The sequence below is a fragment of the Diabrotica undecimpunctata genome, chromosome 6, assembly GCF_040954645.1.
Source record: "Diabrotica undecimpunctata isolate CICGRU chromosome 6, icDiaUnde3, whole genome shotgun sequence".
Taxonomy (NCBI): Eukaryota; Metazoa; Arthropoda; class Insecta; order Coleoptera; family Chrysomelidae; genus Diabrotica; species Diabrotica undecimpunctata.
Genome location: NC_092808.1, coordinates 94,227,459 through 94,249,751, shown reverse-complemented (window position 1 = coordinate 94,249,751; position 22,293 = coordinate 94,227,459). Strand labels below are relative to the sequence as shown.

At 34.9% G+C, this 22,293-nt stretch overlaps 1 protein-coding gene across 1 annotated transcript in view; it reads left to right on the top strand.

The window, feature by feature from the left end:
* The window catches only part of Gcn2 (eukaryotic translation initiation factor 2 alpha kinase Gcn2), a 112,083-nt gene that overhangs the window by 73,956 nt on the left and 15,834 nt on the right, over nucleotides 1-22,293 (top strand). Inside the window, exons 18-20 of the mRNA XM_072534903.1 lie at nucleotides 11,086-11,270; nucleotides 13,168-13,401; nucleotides 20,791-21,138. Of these exons, the coding sequence (XP_072391004.1) occupies nucleotides 11,086-11,270; nucleotides 13,168-13,401; nucleotides 20,791-21,138 (767 nt within the window). The remainder of the gene's footprint in view (nucleotides 1-11,085; nucleotides 11,271-13,167; nucleotides 13,402-20,790; nucleotides 21,139-22,293) is intronic.

The window sequence follows — 22,293 nt, the reverse complement described above, 5'->3', positions numbered from 1 at the left end:
CTTGGGTAGATGCAGTTTTATGCACTTGAAAAAAAAAGCCAGGTCTATCAGGAAGCACGAAACAATACTGCTCCGTCCACTCAGTCAAAAACTTCCTATTTTCAATATAAAATTTACGCTTTTTACGATCCATATCGATAAAAAATAAAAATCACAAGGATCGACAATTATTACAAGTTTACCAAGTGAACAACACAAAAGACAAACGGCGACAGTCACAACAACAGTTACTTAGCTGAATTTTACTGAGAATGTCAATTTTGGGACCTCAAATAAGATGCAAAAAAGTTTACCACTGTTACCATTCAGCTTCTCCCTAAAACGTAGTGGGGAAACCGAAAAAATCGATTTATAAAAAATCTGTAGGCCTTAGAAAAAAATGTTTCAAATAAAAATGTAGCTGACATAATTCTGAACAAAATTGTTAATTAGCAATTTTTGTGTAGAATGAACCGTTCTCTCAGAAACAACGCTTGAAGCGACCGGTGATTTTGAATGTCAGTTACGCGCACGAAATCAATTTTACATTAAAATTTTATCAACTCGAAGGTAAAAATTCGATATCTTTTATCAGAGTGTCCTTTCGACAAAAATCAAAATACGTTTTAAAGGTGAGTAGGTGAAGAGTGGAGTTTTTATAAAGGTGTTAAAATTAAAAATAAATTTGCCATTTTTTACGATTATATTTAGATCAATAAAATTTTTTAATTTCGTTGACCGGTTAGAACGGAATTTTTATTTTTAGAGGCTAATCTTTAAAATCTATAACATGAAATTTTGATTTTGAGTTTTGGCAACAAATATGAGACATTTGAAATATGTATAAAAAACGCAGAATTCAAACTTTTAAACTACAAACGATCACACGTCGTGGGAAAGGTCTCGACGAAGGCAGTATTGAGTGGAATTAGTAGCTGAAGTTGTGTACTTTCGAAAAACGTACTTGTACAATAAAAAAGGAGCAGTTTTAAACGTTTTATATCGTTTGTAATGTGAAAGTTTAAATTTAGCTTTTTTAGGCAAATTTCAAATGCATCACCTTTATTGCCAAAAGCATTTAAAACCGAAATTTCATAGTATAAATTTTGAATATTATGATCTAACAATGGAAATTTTATTGATCTCATAAGAATCATTAATAATGGCGAAAATCGCGCAACGTTTATTAATTTAACACCGTAAAAACTAACTTTATTTGCGGCAAAATACAAAACTGCTTTTTAAAAAATCTACACTCTTCACCTTTAAAGCGCATTTGAAATTTTGGTAATAGGACACTCTGACCAAACGATATCAAATTTTTATCGACGAGTTGATACAAATTTTATTTAAAATTGATTTCGCGTGCGCCACTGACATTCGAAATCACCGGTTGCTTCAAGCTTTGTTTCTGAAAGAACGGTTCATTCGACACAACAAGTGCTAAGTGCTAATAAACATTTTTGTTTAAAATTATCTCAGCTACATTTTTTATTTGAAATATTTTTTTCTAAGGCGTACAGATTTTTAATAAATCGATTCTTTCGGTTTTTCCCACCTACGAGGGGGCGTTTTAGGGAGTAGCCAAGAGGTGGTAAAGGGGTAAACTTCTTTGGGGTCTCAAAATTGACATTCTCAGCAAAATTTAGCTTGTTCGTATGATTTTTAGAGATTCAGTGGTATTTTTGTCTCTGACGACTGGAGTATATGTGACTACGACTGGCTGGCTAATGTCGGCGAGGTAGCAGTGTTGCCAATTCTATGCGTGGGTGCCCAAGCTAAGCGACGGCAGTATTGCTAGCTCAACGGTGCCAAACGAAGGAAACGGGTTTTAAAAGTTATATTTTGAATTTATGTGATTAAAATATTAAAATAATTTTGGTGGCCTAACCATCTTAAAGGCGGAAATACACCATACACCATTCAATTAGGTTGAACAGTGTGGATGATTCAATTACATTGTTCAATCAAATTGAAAAGCATACATATACACGATTCAACTTATTCTTCAAAAAATTCGGTTGAACAATAATACGATTTGTATATAAGTCGAGCAATATCGGAGTCTTTTCGTCTTTCAATCTATACACCATTGTTAAAAGAAATTATTACTTATTTTTTGTAATAAAGCACGAAACTTAATAAACGTATATTTAACAAAATATAATATATATATATATATATATATATATATATATACATAATATATTATATATATATATATATATATATAAATATATATATATATATATATATATATATATATATATATATATATATATATATATATATATATATATATATATATATATAAATATATATATATAAACTTAATAACATAATAAAGCACGTATTGCACGTACGAAACTTATTATATCACAAGTCAAAATGAAATAAATGGTTGAATCGAACACAATCCACAAAACTTGTATAGACGCGTCAATGTGGATGAATCATCCCAGTTGAAAAAAAGTAGAAATTGGCTCAACTCATTCGAACGTTCAATTTCGTTGAACACTTTTATTGAAGTGCAAAATAGATGGTTCATTTTATTTGAATCATCCACATTGTTCAACCGAAGTGAATGGTGTATTTCTCTTTTAACCTACGCTAAGAGAGAGAGAGACAAAAAGCGTGTTAAAGAAAAATTATTTACATGATATTTATATTGTAGAACATGTAGCCTCTACTATTCTTTTCTCTCTATTATTTTCAAAGTATATTAAATAAAAACATTCATAAAAGTAATGTTTCTTTTATTGAGATACTCTGTATAATACTATTTTAAATTTGAGTTTTTATTTTTATATGTTAGGTAACTTTGTATTTCAAATAAAGAACTGAGAGTTAATCGCTCATTGACAGGAATTTTAAATACAATCTTCGATAATCGTTCATTGCCAGTAGTTTTTAATACGGCCTTGTTTTGTTGCAATTGATTGATTTAAATAGATCCTAGCAAACTCTATAAAAATTATTCTATATAAAAAAAATTATATGCGCGTTGTGTTAACTTGCACATAAAATAAAACCAATAGAAAATTTAATTAATTGCAGCAAAACCAAACTCTAATAAAAATTCTTTGTCAATAAATAATTTATTGTCAGTGACTTATTTTGAACTATACTGGACGTAGAATTAATTAAGATATAAACAAATAACAAGAAACAATCATCTACCTTGTATGTTCGTTCAGCAAACCTGTTAGCATATATTTGTATGTGGTCCAAGAGAAAAGAAGACTGTTAGAGAAATCAAGAAAAAACATAGATTTAACTGGGCATATTAATTTACATCGTCCACCAACATAGAGGTCGTCCACCAACCACCAACAAGATGGTCTGATGACATAAAACGGATCGACAAAAATTGGATGCAAACAGCACAAAACAGAAATACATGGAAAAGACTGAGGGAGACCTATATCCAGCAGTGGATAGATCCGGGTTAAATGATGATTAATTTACATCTTACAAGCAAATATGATAAAAATATTTGTGTCCCAAAAAGAAAGACTATTTAAAAAAGAAAATTTAAAAACCGGGTTCAATTACTCGGGACATTATTATATCATTTTCGCTTCTTACAATCTACATACAACTTTAGTGTTGTATATAAAATAATGGTTATTAAAACATGCCAATAATATTTTAACAGATATACCCTCTCAAAAAATACCAACGCTAAGCTGCACTGTATGTGGACCATGTCACCAACGTTGAGGTTGGTGGAATGGTCCACCAACATGACATGAATGTCATTCATGAATGACAAAAGAAAAAGAAGTGCTTAATTTAGTGAAAATTCTTCAACTCGTTATGCTGGGTAAAGTATTTGGCAGGTGAAGACCGGGATGCCGTCGTATCTCGTGGTTGAAAAACCTCCGACAATGGTTTGGGATGACCTCGACGGAGCTGTTTTGCAGAGCAGTCAACAAAACCATGATAGCCTTGATGATCGCCAACATCCGGACCGGATAATGCACTGAAGGTGCATACAGATGGTCCATTCTGCACTAAATTAATCTTTATTTTTAATTTACCTAATACTATTTCTTTGACTGCATACAGTCACTAACACTTACTAATACAACTGTTTCCAAAGATAAAGATGTTTTCAAATCACTCTAATAATAAACAATCGCCCATATCGGCTTTATAGCTAAAAAGACGGTATCGTTTATCTCCTTTAATTCGACCTAATCTCCTATAGATATAATTCCGAAATCCTCTTAAAAATTCGTCTCTGGGATCTAATACACACAACCTTGGATGGTTTCCTCAGCTCGCTAAGAGTGTTCCACTTCAACTCGAATAGCTCGATCGGCGCCTTTTAAGCGCAATTTGGGCTGAGTAAAATAAACATTGGATATTTATTCTATTCCAAGAACTCTAAAGTGTTCTTCACGAGGTTTTGAGATGAAATCGAATGTTTATAACAAACTTTCGTTCGAATATTTGAAAGACGTATATTAGCATCGTATACAGGATGGAATTTAAACTAATATACAAGTCCTCGGGACTTCGTCAGATCTGCTACAAATACTGACTGCTACTGTCAACACCCGATAGACCTTTTATTTTGCCCTATGAAATCCAACCTTCTCATAGCAATAGTACATTCTGTTGAAGCTGATTACTGGGCTGAAGTTTCGCTCATAGGGCCCTGAATGTGTTCATTAAGACCAGTTTGGGGCAGAGACAGAGTAAGCGATCGGGATCATCTCTCTGATGCTTTCCCATTATTTTCATTTGTAAGCGTGGAAGAGTCACTTATTTTTGAGTCTTCTTCTGGGCCGTCTCTTTTTGTTTTCGTGTCCATTTTATTCCCACTAATAGGGACGAAAAGTGTTCAGCCACGGCAGTGTGTCCATATTGTTCCAAGGCTATAATTCCCTTAGTTCGTCAGATTAGACAACATTTTTACCCCTGTGCTTTGAATCCCATGGACACGACAGTGTTACACCTCAAGATTGTGGAGCACAGTAGTCATAGCACTAATCATCGTATGATAAGCCAGTTGAGGTGCAGCTTTCTGGTGATTTGTCGAGTAAAGATGGTGTAGGTGCGCGTGTGTATTTTGTATATCATATTCAAATCTACAGTTAATGACATAACTATAGCTTCTGTCGTGTTCTCAATTGATCCGCGGATCCTTAGGCGTTTATTTGGTTATATATTCTTGACACCTGTCATATTTTTCTATATATATATATATATATATATATATATATATATATATATATTCATATTTATGTCCTACAGTATCCATAGAATATTGCCTATTAGCCATTGGAACCCGCCATATCAGTGATGAGAACTTCCGTTCCCAGTCTGTCCTGCACCGTGTCCTACTCAGTTTAGAGCAACCCCTGCGCAGAGACAGAGCATCCCATACGTATTTTGTGTATATCATATTCATATCTATAGTTAATGACATAGCTGCAGCTTCTGTCGTGTTCTCACTTGATCCGAGGGTGTTTAGACGTTTATTTGGCTATATATTATTCACTGTCCTATTATCCTATACAGTGTAGGTAAAAGTTTATGGTCGGTATGGTAGAATTTAACAGGATATCTAACACAGATATAAAATCATATTTTCAGCGAATAGACAAAGAAAACAAATATATTTCCCCTTGGTCTCCCCTCCCCATTTTTTAGACACGCCCATTAACGAACGTCTTGCGAATTTCCGATCCAGCTTAGCTTATACGCGACAGGGTTGCGTTAGTACATATTTGAATTAAAACATTGAATTGATTTAAAAAATTGGCGATCAGTGGTGTGGTTATATTGCCATTCAAAACTTAATGATGATATTAAAAATGAAACATTAATTGACACAAATACTGGTCCAAAATTTCTAAAATCCATGAAAAATTTACAGATTCGCATTTTTATTTGGCGAAATTGTAACCCAATTTTGAATAATATGAGATAATTTTGGCAACATCGCCATTCGTCGAGACGAGAGAAGCCACCTGTCGACAGCTATGTATTTCTTTTTGGATGTAACTTTGTAAGTGTGAAGATAAGAAATAATTATGCCGCCTGTTTATATAACAGAAGAACGGGTACAAATAATAAAATGGTACTTTGGGGGCAATTCAGTACAAGAAACAGTATTTATTATGGCTTTTGAAAATAGGCCAATACCTATAGAAAAAACTGTATTAGCCATTATTCATCAATTTGAAAAGTTTGGCTGTACTAATGGCAGGTGTATAAAATTTTGCCCATCAGATCAACCTCGCGAAAACAAAATTTCTCAAGAACGAGAAATTAGAGAAATTCAAGTTTGTGCATTGGCTGAAGCGACGCCGTGTTCAAGTAAACAAATTGCCGATGAAGTTGATTTGAATGCAAAAACAGTGAGGAATATTTTGAAAAGAAACAACTACCATTGTTATAAAGTGCAGACAACTCAAGAAATATTTCCTGATGATAAATTTAAACGGATGCAATTTTGTGAAATTATGATGGAGAAATGCAATGCAAATAATAATTTTTTAAAAAATATTTTGTTTACAGATGAGTCCTCCTTCACAATTCACAAGAAACATAATTCATCCGCTGTACGTTATTGGTCTCAGGAGAATAAGCATTTGAGTGTGTCTGTGCGTACGCAGTATCCACAAAAGTTGAATGTTTGGACTGGAATTTTGGGAGACCATATTATTGGTCCTTTTATCATTGAAGGCAATTTAAACGCAATCAAATATCTCCAATTACTGCAAAATCAAATTATTCCTGCACTTCAACGTCTTCAAATTAACTTCAACGAAATTTGGTTTCAACAAGACGGCTGTCCTGCACATAATGCAAAAGTCGTTAAAGACTATTTATCGTTAATTTTTGCTGAACGTGTCATTGGTACAGACGGTACAATAAAATGGCCCCCTCGGTCACCTGAATTAGCTCTTCTAGATTTTTATTTTTGGGGGATGCTAAAAACAAAATTGTACAGGCATGAGTTCGAGCGAGCCACCAACTTGGAGGAACTAAAGGAAAAGATAATCCAACTTAGCCAAAACATATCGGCAGATGAACTCAACGCCATGAGGAATGCTTTGTATAATAGATTTGGTTACTGTTTGTTACAACTTGGTGGTATGTTTGAACATTTAATTACCTAAGAATTTGGTTTAGAATTTCTAATTGTTTGGAGTTATTTTTAATTTAAACAGTAGTGTTGGAATTATTTTTATTTGATTTCATTTTTATAGAACAAATTTTATACTAATTTTATCTTTTTTTGTTTCATTTTTATAGAACTAATTCTTATTTTCACACTTAATACCTCCAAAAAATCTAAACGAAAATAGTTTCAAAGATATTATTTGGAAAATACCAAATAATGTCTTATTTTTAATTAAAAGACGTAAATTTTTCGTCCAGTTTAAATTTAATGCAATACACCTGCTCCCTCATAATGCTTTACTAATACTGACCTACTGACTGTGTTTATTTATTATGCTTTATGAAAGAACAACTTACTACCGTGATTACGCATGACATATTATCACTAGTCCTGTTCTGTAGAGATGAGCGTTGAATCACCGAACTGTTTTATTTAACCGTTTATTTGTCGTTAACGAATCTACGTTTTCTCACTGGGAAGCCAACTAGTTCTGAAGCTGAAATCTTGATTGATAATTCGTTAAAGGATTTATTTATTTTAAATATTCAATTAAGAAGTCTTTTTCTTAGTTAAAATCATTTACCTAGTACAAGCGTAATAATTGTATTTTCAAAAAATGCACATTTGTAGAAGATGCAGCTTTTATGCTCGACTTTCTGAATTTTGCAATGATCGATTATTTTTAATTTGAAATATTAACACATTGGAGCCCCCGATTCACGTTTTATATAATTCAGCAAACTAAATTTTTATTTGGAGTTGGTGTTTTGTCTAACGTAAATGTGAATTTATTCTGTGAGTACTAAATATTTACTTTATTAAGAGAAGGCTGTATGCAAATTTTGCAAAGAAAAACTTAGTTATAAATCAACTACAACAAATTTGAAAAGCTGTTGAAAGTATTTCAGTATATTTTTCTTTGATTCAAGAAAGCATGTTTGTTTATGTACTCGCTTAAATATTTTAATTATTAGTTTTTCAACTTGTTACTTGTTTACGAAAAGCAGTTCAGTTTCATTAACGATAAAAACGTCAACGACTCACCTCTACTGTTTTTCTCGTTAGAGAACTACGAACACAGTTTGTAGTTCAACGTCTTTACTTTAGAGCTCGACGTTGCCAAATAATTTTGTAAGAAGGTTTTTTATTGTGGTTTGATATTTTAATTTATTATTTTTATTGCGAATAAGGCACAATGTGACTTTAAAATAAGCTTATTTTGATGTTTAGATTTCAAATTCGAAAATCGTACTTAAAATACGAAACATTAATAAATTTTATTTACATAAAATGATTTCCGAAGTGGAAATCAAAATGTTAAATTAAACTTATTGTAAAGAAAATTTGTGGCAAATTTAAAATAAAAAACAGTAAGCTGCCATTTAAATCAATTCGCCCAAATTTGATCATCTTAGAATGTTGTTAAAATGCTAAAAAGACAACAGGTCAAATAAAACCAATAAGTTTGGCAATGTTGAACTTCTCCTCTTTTCTTAGTTCCACTAATGCTATTTCGACGATATAATGGGCTGACCTAATATACCTCTCTCTTTTTAAATAGGTGTTTCTCACTCCATCTCACGTAAGATACATACCGACCATAAAGTTTTACCTACACTGTATATCAATAGCACCCATAAAATGTTTCCTACTAGTCATTGCAACGCGTCATGTCGGAGATGAGAACTTCCCTTCCCAGTCTGTCCTGCACAGAACCCTACTCAGCTTAGAGCTTCTCTTGTGCAGAACCAAATCGGCACAGAAAATTCGCCCCGGGTGCCACTAACTTATTCAGTTAGTGGCTCGAGAAAAGACTTTCTATAGGTCTGTGCCGGTGTCAGCTAGTGGGTATTATCTGCATATCTTATACTAGAAGTTTGTAATCCATTAATTTTCATTCCTATAGAAAAGTCTTCCTTCCTATTCCTATAGAAGATTTTCTTGAATAGAAGTTCCTAATAGAGGAATCAGGAATAATACACAACCTTGTTTTACTATTTTGCTTCTTCTTCTTTTTCTTTTTATCTAGACATGACTGTCTGTTTTTCAATGTGCGTAAAGTAAGTTGTCGTTCCATCGTTTTCTTGGTCTTCCTACTGATCGTCTCCCTATTATTGAGGAACCGTCTCTTGCCGTCTTTACTACTCTATTTGTTGTCATTCGGCTTATATGATATATCCATTCTACTTTTCTATTTCTTACTCAGTTCTTGATGTTCTCCACCTTGCATATACGTCGTATATCTGTACTTCTAGCTCTGTCCCATAGTGTCTTACCATAAATTTTTCATACTTACCATAAGTGTTTTCATCTCTGCTATTTCTAACATATTTTTGTCCTCTCTGTGTTAGGTCGTGTTTCTGCCGCATATGTCATTATTGGTCTGATGACTGTTTTGTAAATTCTGCCTTTTCTTTCTTTCCCGATATTTTTATTTCTCCATATTGTTTCATTCAGGCAACCTGTTTGCTGTATTCACTTGATCTTCCACTTCAGTTTCGAGCTTTCCGTAGCTAGATAATGTGATGCCTAGATATTTAAACTCCATCACTTGTTCTATTATCTGACCTTCCAGCTCCAATTTGCATCTTAGTAAATTTGCTGTTATAACCATGCATTTTTTTGGGAAATTAACATGTTAAATTTTCTGGCAGTTATATTAAATTAGTGCAGCATACGTTGTAAATCATCTTTACTTTGAGAGAGTAGTATTGCGTCGTCTGGATAGCACAAATTTTAAGTTGTTTTTCTCCCATTTGGTATTCTTTTTTAGTTCTTACTTTTTTTATTATTTCATCCATAATTAGGTTGAACAATAGAGTACTCAGGGAATCTTCGTCTTGCCCCATTGCCAGCTTCAATAGGGTCGGTTAGTTCTTCTTCTACTTTTACTTTCATTGTGTTGGTTTGGTAGATATTTTCAATCGTTTTGGTTATTCCTAGAGGTACGTTGTGTACAATAAGTGGATAACGTCGTTTAATTTGACCCGGTCAAATGCCTTCTTACGGTCCACGAAACATAGATATGCCGATTTGTTGTATTATAATGATTTCTCTTGCATTTGCCTCATTATAAATATAGCGTCAGTGCATGATCTTCAAGACCTTTCATTCATTTTATTTGGTATCACTTTGGTTGTTAATTTTAGTGTTGTGTTTAATAAATTAATTCCTCTGTAATCTTCCGGGTCCAATTTGTCTCCCTTTTTCAAGAGGGGTATTAGGATGCTTGATCGCATCCTTGAGGAATTCTGTTTTGTTCTGTTATTTTTTGGATTAGTTTTAATAGTTGTTTTGTCAGATCTGGTCCTCCGTACTTTAGGAGTTCGTTCGGTATTCTGTCCTCTCCTGGCGATTTTCTATTCTTTAATTTCCTTAATGCTTCCTTTACCTCTTCCTCCTCAATATTTATTTCTTCGTTTGTCGTCACCTCTGGTGTTGGTGGTTCATAATATTTGTTCATCCAGCCTAATCTTGGCGCCTAATATAAATTTCTTATTAGTTTGATATCTGTATCATTTAAGTTAGTGTTTTGTAGAAAATCATAACATTTTAATAAAATGCAGTATGGCTAAAATGAGAAAAATTCAAATTGAAAATAGTATACAGAGTATTGCATTAAAAAACAACTTTTATTGGTTATGGCTTTATTTTAAAATAGGGAGCGATTATGTATTCATAATTTTGCTGTAAAAGGTTTTCTGCGTCTATACGAAAGACGGAAATATAGAAATTTTTATTTAAAAAATTCCTTAATAAAAGGTATATTAATACAAAACCCTATCGGTATATTATATTAATATACCTTTTATAAAGGAATTTTTTAAATAAAATTTTTTTATAATATATGGTATACAGCCAACTACAGGAATTTAGTTTCCTTATGGAAATATAGAACATCAGAGTATAAGTTGATTACTTTAAATTCTTATTTGTGCTTTACTTTTTTTACTTATTTTTAGGTTTACTAATGGCAGATGCAGAAATTCTCTATATAGTATACGAAATATTAAACGATTTACCAGGGATTAGAAACAAGAACTTTGTTGTAAGACTTAATCATAATCTACTACTTAAAGCAATTCTGTTACATTCCGGAATTAAAGAAGGTCATCAGGAAATTTACGATATGGTGTGGGATATAAAGGTAATTAAACTAGGATCTCAAAAAAGGAATGGTGATTATTTTTTAATGAATAAGTAATTATTAGATTTTGATAAAAAGACATGAAGACGTCCACAAAGATTGTCTAAGCATGAAAAATATCCTAAATTTTTAGTATGCAGCATTCAAAACGATACAAAGCTAATATAGTTCGTTACCTAAGGTGAAACGTTTCTAAGCAGAGCGATAAGAACCGATTATTTTAACGAATGCTTTTATTAAAAACGATCAGCTTCTATTCATCATATGTTAATAAATTGTGTTAATGTTCTCTTGAAAGATTGCCATCACTAAATGTTTTATTGTTAGCGGTTTTGTAGTTTTTCATTAGTTACGTGTGTATATTGGTATATAAACGTAAGAGACACTTATAGCCAGGAAAAATTAAGAAATTGATAAGAGAAGTTAAGAAATATAGAATTGATATTATAGCATAATAGGAGACAAAACAATAGGGAGAAATAGTGGAGATAGAAGATATGGTCTTTTTTAAAACAAAACAAAAGTAGGGAAATAATAGAATTTTGGGAACAGGCTCTTAAAAACCATGAGAGGGGCGGAGTGCAACTCAGATCACTGCTTACTAAAAGTAATACATATTTTGAACAACTTTATACAAAATAGACCTACGATAGAATAACTGGTCAGCAACTGTATTAAGTAATGAAAAAAATGGGATTACTAAGTAAAATTGTGAGACTCATAAAAATGACTATGGAGATAATGTAACACTAATAGCGACAAGTAAAAAAGAATTGACAAAAATAGTGAAGAATATAATAAAAGAAGCAAAACAATTCGGGCTCATAATAAATCAAGAGCAAACAAAATACATGATAATGGGGAAACAGGACACGAAAGGGAAGGATACTTAACAGTTCAAATGGAAGGCGGAATTACCTACAGTTTCCAAAGCGTAAGAGTTTGTCTAGGGTGAGCACAATTCAGAATGGCTACGAAAAACGAAATTAAAAAAGTATGGGGCATTAATAACATCTATGAAATATATCTATTTATTAAGAAAGACAAAAAATAAGAATATAAGACAGCTTAAGCCCAACAGTTACATATGCAAATGAAACATGGGCGTTGAAAACATCAGAAATAGACCTTTTAGAAAGGAGGAAAAGAAAAATTCTTTAAGCTATGTAAGGAGGTATGAAAATAGAAGGATTCTGGAGAAGCAGAACTTAAAAATAATTGGAAATCCTACAAGGTGCATGGTGCTTTCCCAAAAACCAATACGAAAGAGAAGGAAAGACAGACCACGAAAAATATAGTGTTATTGAAGATATACTATATATATATATATATATATATATATATATATATATATATATATATATATATATATATATATATATATATATATATATATCAAGCATCAACGTTCGCGATTGGAAAGAAAAAACGTAGATAAAAGGAGATAGAAGAAAGTGGTAAAAGAATGCATGCAAAGACTAGAGAAAGTAATCAGATGTAACTATGTATAAAACAAAATTATGGTAGTGTAATTTGTTTAAGCCTTAGGGCTGCAAGGTCTGTTTAGGTCAGTAAAATAGCGGGAGGGGGAGGGACTGGATCGTTATAGGTCAATCATTCAGATCGCCAAATCAGATCACCAAAATCGTGAATTGGATATTAGGATCACTCAGATTGGTTTGAATAGCAACCAAATCTTCCTTGGCATGGGGCCAAATTACGAATGTATGGTCAACATATGGAACCCAACATATGGCTTTTGGTACAATTGAACTGTTATAATTAAATTTACATCATTTGAAACCTGTGTTACTCTGGAATATATTAGCCAAACTTTATATTTTCCTATTTAATTAATAGTTGAAAATATTTTTTAAATCATACATTTTTGTTTTAGGAAGGAAAAATTCCAAAATATCAGTTGCAAAACCATTTTGTGACACTTGGACTTTCAGATAATACTATAAATTCATTAACGAATTTCTTCAATACTGATTGTGAAATATCGAAAGTAGCAAATCATTTTCAGTCGATTACGAAGAAAAGATCTGGTGAAGCTAGTCAACTTGCCAGGCAAGCTTTACAGGAATTAAAAGTAATTAGTCAGAATGCAGAAACATATGGTGTGAAGGTAAAGTGTTTAAAATAATTACGCATATTAATAAAACAATAACATAAAGTAATAGCCGTACAAAATTTGTATATTTTGGATGTAATATACAGTGTGTTCCAAAAGTAACGCATAGAGTTCGTAATTTTGTTCCTGAAAAAGTTAAAAAAACACACAAAAACAGGTCGATTTTTATTTTCAAATTGTAATTTTTTTAAATATTATGTTTTTTTGGGATTAAGCCACAATTATTGGTCGTGATTGTGATGATAATCACATTTCGAATAACTAATGTTGGACGTTTCGATTTCCACTCCGGAAATCATTCTCAAAAAAGGTTTATGCACAAATTCTGTACATATATAAAAAAGTTTTTGTTACAAATTTTAAGGGTGGTGTTTTTGGAATATCAAATTCTGACTTTTGTGTATTCTGTGTTACATGTTTGTGTGAAAAAAATTGTATCATAGTTGTGGTTGAGAAACGTAAATTGAGCAAAAAATTGATTTATTTTGTGTGTATTGTGTGTTGCAGGACTTTTGTTAGCAGGTTTTTCTCTTCCTGAAATGCATTTTAGCATCATGCAGGGGCTTTGTGCTCTAGAGATTTGATGATTTCTTTTTTGATGTTTACGTTGTGGTTGGAGAGTTAAATATCTGTTGTCGTGTGTTAGTTTTCTGTAGACTTTGATTTTGTATACGGAAGAAAATTGTAAAAGTTTTGATACACTTTTATTACATACTTTAAATTACAATAAATAAGCCGACGATACAGAATAGCGACTGACTTGGTCTAGTGTTCAGAGCGAGGTGAAGTTGTTAGGGCCAAAGCTGGCTTCTCCTTAAACGGCTAAGACCATGAAGCGCTCTAGTCAGTGGCGTGTAGGTTTGAATACAGATACAAAATGATTATATTATTATCATGAAAAATGAGTTTGAAATAAACATAGATACGAAACGGAACAGATGTGGCGGATCTTTCAAAATAATACAATAACTTAACAATTTCAAAAATGAGCAAAATTGTTTAAGAGTCTAGCACCTTGCAACTTGCTTCTATTTTTTCCGCTGCTGCAGCTCTCCTATGAACTCCTTAGACCACCTTGACCAAATGTGCTGCACCATTGTTTGAAGTCGCTGAAAGTGGTTCAATCCATTTTCGTTTGGACATCAAATCAGGTTCAGGAATGGCTGTCAAAGCCCTTCCGATCAGAAAATGAGCCGAAGTCAAAGGACAAAGGTCATTGGAGTCTGATGAAAGGGCAGATTGACTTAACGGCGGCCTCCTAAAGGCCACCAAAGTGCGGCGATTGTGGAGGTATGAACTGCCATTTAGTACTTTCGATTATTGAATGGTCTTGAATCTCACACGTATTAGTCTTAATAAAATCACAAAACTCTTAGTTCACGATTGGCACCCTGAAAGTTAGTTCCATTATCAGAGTACATCTTAAGAGGTTTTCCTCTTCTGCTTACAAAGAGCTTAAAAGCTGCTATAAATGAATGAGTAGTTAAATCGGATATGAGTATAAATTAATAGAGCTGCATCTACTTAACGTTATCTCGTGTTAAGACTTTTGGATCCAGAGACCACAAAGGCATTCCTATTCTTTCTTATCGAGACAATAATGTACTTATTGTACTATACATCCAGATACTTCCTTGTTTTATTTTGTTGAAAATCCTCAGCATCAGCATCAAACAAGAAGTGAACAAAATTCAATTATATTATTTGTTTTCCTAGTCTTAACCTGATAATAATTATTTCAACACTATTGTTGTGAATTTATTAAAAGGTTCAATATTTATAACACTTACGGATTTAATTTATTTCTTTATTTATATTAACTTATCTGACAATAATTTATTATATCCGTACGTAACAAATTCGCGAGCGCGGGTCTTGAGAATTAACTGTCCCTCCATATAAAAATGTTGTATTTATATACGAAATCCTGATATACTAGAACAGCATCGAAAGATCGCATTGTCTTGCATCGAAAAATCGAGAAGCATCTAGTTGGATGATTCACCATAATTTGAATCTAGATCCCTTCGCCAAAATTTCTACAATAGAACAGAATTATTAGTGAATAAAAACATGTTTTAAAGGTTAAAACTATGACTCATATTTTTACGTAACATTGCCCCCCTCTCAAAAGATGGTTCCTCCTGGAACCTTGTTGGGACTAGAACTGGAACGGTATGCTGGTATCGGCAACTGGACCCTCTTTTACAACTTCCAGTTGTATAAAAATGACAAGGGACGGTTTTCTCTCCGCACCAGTAACTATGCGGATTGCAACAGACTAACACCTGGACTTCGGTGTCTTTAAAGATCTCCTCCACCATATTTCGGATAACCCTCCAATCTAATTGGCGGCACTCCAACTTTGGCATGGCTAACTTTTGCACGTCGGACTCTAGTACGTGCCCTCTCAATTGAAGTAAGGCTTCCCATACATCTCGGTAGGTAGGTTGGTCACGGGCAGTGTCTTTTGTTACCAGGTAGAAAAGGTAACGTGATGCATCTTGGAGTTTCAAGGTTTTACCGGGAGCTGGCACTTGGCATTGAAGTTCTGCAACTCGACCAAACTTCCTTCGAAAGACGGATGCCAACCCTGGTGCGTCTTTGATACTGGCCGGGATGGTAAGGGCCAGCGAGTAGTCATCGGGGAGCGCGAGTAGATCTTGCTTTTCTTCAGTGGTAACACCATGTCTCGCTTTACCGGTACCTCCATAGGCACCCATGAATTCCTCAAACGTGAGGTCAGACACATCTTGGACTTGGTTTACTTCCACTTCTTCATCTACGTCGTGGTCACCTTCGAAAGATGCCAACCGGTTATGGTGTACTATCATCGGCTTTCCCCTCGGAATCTTGCTTATTCGGTAGATGACATCGTTGATCTTCTCCATGATGAGGTACGGACCTTCCCAAAACTGCTGCAATTTGGGAGAACAACCTTTTCGCTTCTTGGGATTATACAGCCATACTTTGTCGTTCTTCTTAAAGCAACCCTTTTCGGCTTGTGTATCGTACCGTTTCTTCATTCGGTCGCTAGCGATCTGAAGGTGGGAACGGACCAACTCATGTACATCGTCCATTCTTCTTCGTAATTCGATCACATAATCTTCACCTGCTACATCTTCTCCAGGTCGACACCCAAATTCTAGATCACAAGGTAGTCGCATTTCGCGTCCGAATAGGACTCTGGCTGGTGTCTGGCCCGTTGATTCGTTAACAGCAGATCTGTAGGCCATTGTGAAGAACGGAAGGTATTGGTCCCAGTCTCGCTGATGATCGGACACCATCTTTGTCAAATACTTGCCAACTGTCCTATTCATTCGTTCTACCATACCATCCGATTGCGGATGATACGCGGTAGTTCTTGTTTTCTTCATGCCTAGTCTATCACATATTCCTTGGAATAGATCACTTTCGAAGTTCCTGCCTTGGTCACTATGGATCTCCAAAGGCACTCCAAATCGGCTGATATATTCTTGGATCAACTTATCTGCAACGGTGGCGGCCTTCTGGTCTGGAAGTGCGTAAATCTCGACCCACTTAGTGAAGTAATCCATTACTACCAACATGTACTTGCCCCCATTTTCACTTTCTGGAAATGGCCCTGCAATGTCCAAAGCTATTCTTTCGAACGGGCTTCCAACATTATATTGTCTCATAGGAGCTCTCCTTTTCCGGTGAGGCCCGTTACTCGTAGCACAAATAGTACATTTCTTACACCAGTCTTTTACGTCGTCGGAACTGTTCATCCAATAAAACCGTTCCCGAATTCGCTGAAGGGTTTTCCTTACACCAAAATGCCCTCCCGATGGACTGTCGTGTAACTGACGAAGTACTTCGGCTATTCTGCTCTTTGGGATCACCAACTGTCTTCTTTTCTCTGAACCGTCATCATTTTCCAGGACTCGTTTGAGCAAGCCATCTTCGATGATAAATGAGTCCCACTGGGCCCAATACGTCTTAACTACTGAGCATAGGTTTGATATTTCCTGCCAAGGTGGTCGACGGTTTTCCTCTTTCCATTTTCGGATTTTCTGTATAACTGGATCTCTCTCTTGTTCTTCCCTTATCTTAGTAGGCGTCCAGTCGTCGTTGACAATCGTCGTTCTTAGCACTGCTGCTTCCTTGGATTCCGTTTTGTTGCAGTGGGGACACTCTGCTGGGCATGGCCGTCTGGAAAGAGAATCAGCGTTTCTGTGGCTAACTCCGGCTCGGTGCTCAATCTTAAAATCGTATTCTTGGAGTCGTTCGATCCACCTGGCTATCTGACCCTCTGGATTCTTAAACTGCATCAACCACTTAAGGGCGGCATGGTCGGTTCGGATTAAAAACTTCCTTCCATAGAGGTATTGATAGAAGTGCTCTACTGATTTCACTACTGCCAGAAGTTCTCTTCTCGTAACGCAATAATTCCGCTCAGGTTTTGAAAGAACTTTACTAAAATATCCGAGGACTCGTTCCTGTCCTCCTTGAATCTGAGACAGCACTCCTCCAATTCCCACATTACTTGCATCTGTATCTAAGATGAACTCTCCTTCTGGCAGTGGATACCCTAAAATTGGTGCTGTTATTAAATGCTTTTTCAAGGTCTCAAAGGCATTTTGGCAGTCTGTATCCCAGCGGTAATCTCTTGCTTCCTCCGTAAGTCGCGTTAATGGCTTAGCGATATCTGCAAACTTCTTAATAAACCTCCGGTAGTAAGTACATAGTCCAAGAAAACTTCTCACTTGATGTTTGTCAGTTGGTTTTGGCCATTCCTTAATGGAATCGATTTTTCCCTTATCCACGGCCACTCCTTCTTTACTGACTATATGACCCAGATAATTGACTTTACATTGAAATAGCTGGCACTTCTTGGGGTTTAACATCAATTGGGCAGCTTTAAGTCGATTAAAAACGTTTTCTAAATTCTTCAGATGTTCTTCGAATGTCTCCCCCAAGACGATTATGTCATCCAAATAAACCAGGCATGTTTTCCAAGATAACCCTCTCAACACATTTTCCATAAGCCTCTCAAATGTCGCAGGAGCATTACAGAGTCCAAATGGCATAACGTTGAATTGCCACAATCCAGATCCTGTGGTGAAGGCCGTCTTTTCTTTATCTACTGGGTCCATTTCTACCTGCCAGTATCCAGACTTCAAATCCAAAGTAGAAAACAATTTACTTCCAGCCAATGTGTCCAATGTGTCATCGATCCGAGGCAGAGGATAACTATCTTTCTTTGTAACGTTGTTCAGCAAACGGTAATCCACACAGAACCTTGTCGTTCCGTCTTTCTTCTTAACCAGGACCACCGGAGAGACCCATGGGCTCGTAGAAGGTTCTATCACCCCGTCTTTCTTCATTTCCTGAACAATCGTTTCAGCTTCCTCTCTTTTCGCCTGTGGTAATCGTAGCTGTTTGACGAATTGGCTTAGCATTACCAGTATCAATTTTATGCTTAACAACCGTAGTTCTTCCCGTCTTTCCTCCTTTCGGTACGAAAATATCACGATACTGCCGAAGAAATTCCCTTAATTTCCTTTTCTCCATCTGATTTAGAGACTGTCCTGCAACTGCAACCATTTGGTCGAATTTGTCGTTGGAATTATCAGATGTTGTCGCCTGACGGATTATGGATGTCACAGGTACACAAGTTCCTACCTTTGTCTCTTTCTTGATGGTCACTGGGTAGTCGTTGACATTGATAAGTCTCACAGGAATTTCCTTAGCCGAAGTCACCAATTCTTTTCCAATTATGATTCCACGGCCAACCTCATCGTCGTGGTTCCAAGGCTCCATCATAACAGGTCTCCCTTCGTCCACCATTCCCTGTAGTCGCGCTACTATGATCGTTTCGCTTCTCGCAGGCACGACTGTATCTTCTGTAATGGCTGCTTGCACAGTGTTGTCATTATGTGGATGGAGAAATACCTCCTCGTTGCCAACTTTGATTACCTTATTCTTAAAATCCAATTGGAATCCATGCATATTCATTACGTCCATTCCTAATATAACATCCTCTTCGATGTCAGCAACTATAACAGTATGGACAAACTTTTCTGCCCCAATTCCCAATTGTACCTGGATTTCTCCATGAATGTTGGCATTTTCACCTGTAGCGGTCCGAAGTCGCAACCTCGTTGGTAACAGTTTCTTACGGCTGTTTATAACTGTCGGGCGTATAATGGTTCTGGTCGCTCCGGTATCCACCAACAACGTATGCTTTTTACCATTTATGTCTCCATCTACATATACACTATCTTCACGACATTTCAAAGAAGCTATTAGTATGAGAGGGTCTTTGGAAGAGTTCCGGGTCGAAGCTGCCTCCCTAAGGTTGACTCGTTCTGGTTTTCCTGATGGTGAGTTTCTTGATTTTATGGTCTTCTTTTTCTTGCATGTCATGCTTTTCATCAAATTAAAGAGCTGGTCAAGTTTATCTTCGTCTCCTTCCTCTTTTACAGTCCTAACTTTACTGTACCCGCCAGAGGCCTGCGTAGCTGACTCGTATTCGAGGGCGGCGGATAAGACATCAACCAGCGTTTTGTGACGAGCTAATCGCAGTGTTCTCTGCATTTCATGATCACGAAGACCATCAATAAACGTTTGAAACGTTATTTTATAACTATTCATTTTTTGTTTGGTGTTTTCCGTCTATAATTGGTTGTTTATCTATTTTTTGTTCGTAATTCATATCGGTATCTACAATAAAAGTGCATTAACTTTCTGAATGTCAAGAGGTTTTACTTCTCTACCATCTGAATCTTTATTCATTCTACCATTCACGCTCAATTTTAAGTAGTTATTGAAAAAGCAAAATAGCCCAAATCCCATTTTTTTGATAGCATACTTTAAGAAGGTAAGTCCTCGCTTTTCTGATTGGTGCATTGTTTGTACTGCCTTAATAAGCACGAAAATATTCTAAAACAAGTAAATCCTATTAGGTCGTGGTGAGAGTTTAAGATGAGACTGGAAAAAATGGTACTGTCGACGCGGAACAATAAAATGTTTACAATCGAGTGAAAATACGATGGCACTCCAGTATTGAAAGACTGATTGCTGTAATACAATTTTTTGTAAGTCAAAATTTTATGTTCAGGCACCAGTACGAAGTTGTATCATAGAAATATTGGTAATTTTTTTGGAGGCAGTGGAGAAATTTTCTGATTTCATTCCACTAATATGCTTAATGAAATAAAACGTAGCGTTATAATAGTAAATACCATTTTATTTATTAACTTTAAATGAACGTTCCAAATATTCCATGTATTGTACGTTAATTACTCCATTATCTGCTCATATTATCTTGCTGAATATATCCAAAATTATATCGTAAGCACACACAAAAAACTTTTTGAAGTTTATCTGTTTCCCGATTTAATAATACATATATTTTAGTACGACATGGTCATTTCTCCAAGTCTTGTATACAATGTTCAGCAGTATTCCGGTATGATTTTCCAATTCGCATGTGAGTTTCGAAAGAAACACAAGCACAATACGATGGAAGTACTGGCGGCAGGTGGAAGGTACGATTCTATGATTTCTTCGTATCGTACCATTATGGAACAAGCCAGTATAACCAGTAAACATGTTCAACAATCAGCTGTAGGCGTTTCAATATCACTAGATAGATTGGTACAAGCTCTTCAGAAAGAACCAACTGAAGAATTGCCAAAAATGGAAAGTCTAGACGTTGTTGTTTGCTCTTCTGGTGCTAAACAAATGATTCAAGAGAAAACTAAGGTAAGCATGTATTTAATTTATAGTTATGTTCTGAATTTCAAATTGTACGTTTAAAGTAAGATGTATAACAACTGAAAAATAAATAAAATTGGAATGATACATCAACATATGACTACCTTTTTAAAAATAAACAAAGCTGGTATTTTACGGAACATGTGTATTTGAATATCACGTAGACTTATCAGTTATTCCATAATTGGAATTTGTCACACGATTCCTTCTACTTTTGAAATTTGTTATCGGGTATAAATTTACTTATTTATCAAATATTTGTATATTTAAAAAATATGCTGTAGTCAAACTATATTTATACAAAAAATTTCCATTATTAAGATTATATTTAATGTGTTGTTAAAAATTATTGTGATTGTGTCTTTAAACATTCAAATAACTGATAAAGATAGATTTGCTGTTTCTTATCAGTCCAACAAGTAAAATCAAAAGTGATCGTTAAGCAAAGTTCAATATGGACCCTCCTATCGCCCATTGATGCAACCTATGCAATTCATACAACCTGTTAGCACGGAAGTCAGGTCAACGTATAATGCAGTAACAGCACTAGGAAACAACAAAAATTAGGGACTATTGGCTGCAGAAACCGACAGAATTACAAAATAAATTCAGTGGTCTATCTGAATAAGATACAAACTAAAAAAATGGCGAACCAGGAGGCACGCAAAATGTTTCTAAACCACCTCTTATAAGCATTTACAAAGTTGGAGTTATAGAGCCTACACAAAATACTCAAGAAAGCTAAATATTCGATAAAAACCACTGGATTTGAAACAATAAAAGTCTAACTCGAAGAAGCCCCACTCTTCTGCACATTTATAAAGGAACTAAACACCATAAGAACAATACCGCACATTTAGACCAAAAAGTAAAAAAACCTTTGGAATTTTTATAAGAGGATTACATCACGAGTCAGACACTGATGTAATGAAATCAAATGTGTTAAAACTTGGCCATAAATCTCTGTAACATGAAACACCGAACTACTAAAAAAATACTGCCGATGTTCTTGTTCTTCATGTGCCATATCAGAATTATCAGACGTTGGCGATCACCATTGCGAAGGCTTCTCGATCTTCTGCCACATGGAATAAGTGTCCTGCATTTGATATCTCAGTCCTATCACGAATGTTTTTTAACCAA